Source organism: Pinus tabuliformis, chromosome 6 (genome assembly GCF_031772625.1).
Source record: "Pinus tabuliformis cultivar Carrire ecotype Pingquan chromosome 6, CPIR1, whole genome shotgun sequence".
Lineage (NCBI taxonomy): Eukaryota > Viridiplantae > Streptophyta > Pinopsida > Pinales > Pinaceae > Pinus > Pinus tabuliformis.
Window position 1 is genome coordinate 117,831,863 of NC_142292.1, and position 4,288 is coordinate 117,836,150.

The 4,288-nt window shown below is 39.5% G+C and overlaps 1 protein-coding gene across 1 annotated transcript; it reads left to right on the forward strand.

Moving 5' to 3' along the window:
* The first annotated feature begins 303 nt into the window (after positions 1–303).
* On the forward strand, positions 304–4,058 carry LOC149257622 (serine/threonine-protein kinase Aurora-2-like). Its single transcript, XM_089369938.1, has 9 exons — positions 304–588; positions 678–809; positions 2,173–2,319; positions 2,421–2,516; positions 2,629–2,724; positions 2,807–2,903; positions 3,021–3,138; positions 3,303–3,375; positions 3,487–4,058. Exons 1-9 carry the CDS (start codon positions 538–540, stop codon positions 3,592–3,594), a joined length of 918 nt encoding a protein of 305 aa, XP_089226064.1. The 5' UTR covers positions 304–537; the 3' UTR covers positions 3,595–4,058.
* The last annotated feature ends 230 nt before the right edge of the window (positions 4,059–4,288 follow it).

A 4,288-nucleotide genomic window follows, 5' to 3' on the forward strand; every position in this document is an offset into this window, starting at 1 on the left:
ACATTAAAATATATTTTAATGGTGGAAATTAATCTTCATAGGTTATTTAAAAGACGGATAGGTTTTACCACCTTCGGAAAAAAAAAAAAAAGACGGATGGAAAGCCCCTGCAAGGTACCCACATGAAGATGCTTTGACCATTGTCAGAAGCATAGACAAGGAATCTTGGAGCTGCATCCCACAGATTCCCCTTCTTTTTAGCGAGTCATAGTGGTGGGTTTTTTAACCGTTGGGAGATGGGTTCCACCATAGCTAAAGAGGAACGTCTTTTTAAAATGTTTAAACGTTTGTATTTGGCAAGTTGAATAAATCGGCAACCAGATTCCTGGGACGATGGAGTTTTAGTTGGATTGAATTTTTGTGGGTTTAGAATCAGAGAATTCGACCGTTAGCCTGGATCAACAGTCAGCCCTCTTGTTAGCCTCCCTTCCCTGATTTTCCTATTCTCATTTGATTGTTCTATTTATCCCCTCATCTGGGCTGATCTCAGATTGCCTTCCAACCAACCCATTCATTCACATTGGTAGGTATTCAAGAATGGTGATGGCTCCAGACGTCAATGCCAATGCCAACCCTGATGGAACAATGGTAGGGATTGATTTCTTTGAAGAATGAATGAATATAGCATTGGTTTATTATGGATTGGGTTTTTATTTTGATTGTGGATCGCATTGCAGGCTCAGGTTCCTCAGAAGAACGAGGAGGATGCTAAGAAGGATGAAAGACGCTGGACTCTCAACGATTTCGACATTGGGAAACCTCTGGGCCGCGGCAAATTTGGCAATGTATATCTTGCCAGAGAGAAGAAGGTTAGTTTTTTGTTCATATCCTTTTTCCTTTTCTTTCAGTCCTGGCAAGCACTGTCATTCTTTCCCATTCGTTTAAGGAGTCAAATATGACAATGTTGAGGTTTTGGAAAGAGGTTTTTTCATAGGTTTTAGGTGAATGGTGTAATGGGCTAAAGGAATAACTTCAGATCTCCCCTGGTCTTTTCAGTTTTTGTTATTATGCATTAGGATTACAACATACAGGCAACTTTGAGTTGTAAGCCTGGTGGATTCATGTACGAATCGTGATTGCGTTACCCAGGTTTACGAAATTTCAAGTATTGTATGCAAGCCAGGGCTTTAAACGCGTCTGCACCTGTGAAATTCAATAGGATATGGAGGATGGGATTGGATGCAGCCCAACAGAAGACACCCTGGACTCCTGATCCAAGGTGGTTTTAAGATGTGCTGTGGGATCGAAAGGGCCTTTTCTCCGTCAGAGCATGTAGATAGGTTTTACTACTGGTCTTTTACCATTAGCAATTTAGCAGGATGCTCTAGGGTCGCATCCACTAAACACCATAAGATGTTTGGAGTCGGGTTGGAGAATTTCTGTAGTTAATCCGGGATTATTCCTTGTCCTGTCAGACACCCCTATGTAGGCAAGCGAGGGCTTAAAATGCGTCCGCATCTGTGAAATTCAATAGGATATTTAATTAGTCTCAGTTAATGATGGGATGCAGCCCAACTGAAAAAACCCTGGAGTCCTGATCAATATGTGCTATGGGATCGAAAGGGCCTTTTTTCTCTCAGAGCATGTAGAGAGCTTTTACTACTGGTCTTTTATCATTAGCAGGATGTTCTAGGGTTGCATCCATCAAACACCATAAAATGTTTGGAGTCGATTTGGAGAATTTCTGCAGTCAATCTGGGATTATCCCTTGTCTTGTCAGGCCCCCTATGTATTCCGGGCCAAGGGGATGCCAAACAAGTGCAGCGCTTGCATTAGAACCGCAAGTCTCACCGTCACAAATTAAAAAATCAATGCGTAAACCCTGATGCTGTTAACCTCATCGTTAGATGGCAAGATTCCCAACCAGGTGTATCCTTCAAAAATGGGTGGGCTTTGTAGGAAATCTTGCAAATAGGACAGGTTAATCCCATTACTAATCTACCATCAACACACACACAAACAAACAGAAATACCCTGATAGAAAATAAAATTTGTAGGAAATCTTCCAAATAGGACAGGTTAATCCCATCACCAATCGACCATCAACACACACACAAACAAACAGAAATACCCTGACAGAAAATAAGAAATGTAGAATTTAAAGTTTGGTCCAAAAAAATTTCGTTCATGTCTTTGATCTTGCCTAACCTCCCCTGTATTTTGTGTAAACAGAGTAAGTATGTTGTGGCTTTGAAAGTTCTCTTCAAGAACCAACTCCAGCAATCTCAGGTAGAGCACCAGTTGCGAAGAGAAATTGAAATCCAGAGTCATCTTCGGCATCCCAATATACTCCGATTGTTTGGTTATTTTTATGATCAGGTTCGGCCTCTGTCACATACACGAATCTGCGGGATGTGATTCATGTGATGAAATTTTTTTGCTAATTTGTATTCATTTTTGTGATTTTTATTTCTGTTCAGAGTCGTGTCTATCTGATTCTTGAATACGCTGCAAAAGGTGAGCTGTACAAAGAGCTTCAACGCTGTAAATGCTTCAACGAAAAGCGGGCGGCCACTGTAAGTGCTGTAGTTTGTGGCATCTTATTTTCTTTGTTTCTATTTGGTAATTATTCTACTATTTGATCTAGTATTCTACTGTTGAATCTAGTAACTCTATTTTATTATGCAGTACATTGCCTCATTGGCACGAGCCCTGATCTATTGTCATGAAAAACATGTGATACACCGGGACATCAAGCCAGAGAACTTGTTGGTTGGCATACAGGTATTTGTCTAGTATACAATGAATTTAATATCCATATCGAATATGTAAGTGAGGATGTCTGATTCTGCAAATTACTCGTCAGGGTGAACTCAAAATTGCAGATTTTGGATGGTCTGTGCACACTTTTGATAGAAGGCGAACCATGTGTGGAACCTTGGATTACTTGCCTCCTGAAATGGGTATGTTCAAAATCCATGATCTTCATTTCATGATCTTACATAGCGTCCGTCTTTTAATTTATACACTATACATAATGAAGCTTAAGTTTGCCTCTTTCTGCGATGTGTCTATTCCAGTGGAGAACAAGGAGCATGATGCTGGGGTAGACATTTGGAGCTTGGGAGTTTTGTGTTATGAGTTTCTTTATGGGTTTCCTCCTTTTGAAGCTAAGGAGCATTCAGACACTTACAAAAGGTTTGCGAGAGCATTATACGTGCTTTTTTTCCTTGTTTGTTTTCCTGTTTTAAGCCTTATGAAACTTTCCTTGGTATTGAAGGTCTGCAGGATTTTTAAATTGGGTTCTTAGTTTGCTTATTTTGAATCCTGAAATGGATGTAATAGGAAAATTTTTTGTGCAGGATTGTCAAAGTTGATTTGAAATTTCCTCCCAGGCCTTTTGTCTCCGATGCAGCCAAAGACCTTATTCGTCAAGTTAGTGTACATTGCCTCTGGATTTATGTAAATGCATTTGTAAATATCTTATGATATCTTACTGATCATGGGTTTTTGATATCTTACTAATTATTATACTCTCTCCTGCAGCTTTTGGTGAAAGACTCTTCACAAAGATTGCCCCTACTTAAAGTTCTTCAACATCCCTGGATTTTTCAAAACGCTGATCCTGATGGCGTTTACAAGACAGGACATTGAAGAATGTAGTGATTGTTGCTTCATCTCTGGATTGTTCAAACTGCTGATCCTGACGGTATTTACAAGGCACCGCTGCATTGAATAACGTACTGATTGTTCTACATGAAGTTCTCCAACAGATCTGAGTTGTTCAAAATGCTCATCCCCATGATAGTGTTTACGAGGCACTGTATTGAAACAGAAGTGTTATTAAACCATTGAGGTAGTCATTAGCTTGCACTAGGTGGATGTTTAATCCCTCGTGTTGTTGAAGAGTGCTTCTAGTGGGTTACCGGGCATTCTGATACTATGTAAAGCCCTTTCTTGTATTTTATTCTTTTCAAATTCATTGAGCGATGTTTTTCCTTCACTGTCCTCCGAACTGGGAGACAGGAGGCTTCGATGTGTGAATAACACTTAGCAATTTTATTATTCTTTAAAAAATGCATACAGGAAGATCTTGCAATTTTAGTAATGTTGAGATGCCTTAATGCATGAGTGTATTCTGTATAATTCTTGCAATTTTAGTCTTGTACGTTGTTTGCTTGACCCTTCAATTGGAATCCAAAACTACTCGCTCTGCAAGCCATATGGACACTGGAATAGAGTTGTTCCCAAGTTTACAGAGTCTTTTCTTGTTGAAATATAATGTTCAAAGTAAAACATGAACTCCCTTCTATAATACAGAGGATGTGAATATCAGATGACCAATATT

Excerpts from the sequence above, each read along its gene's own strand:
- LOC149257622 (XM_089369938.1), top strand. The coding sequence starts at position 538 with ATGGTGATGGCTCCAGACGTCAATGCCAATGCCAACCCTGATGGAACA. Across the intron at positions 2,320-2,420 it reads TTGGTTATTTTTATGATCAG|AGTCGTGTCTATCTGATTCT; the intron begins GTTCGGCCTCTG and ends ATTTCTGTTCAG. Across the intron at positions 2,725-2,806 it reads ACTTGTTGGTTGGCATACAG|GGTGAACTCAAAATTGCAGA; the intron begins GTATTTGTCTAG and ends ATTACTCGTCAG.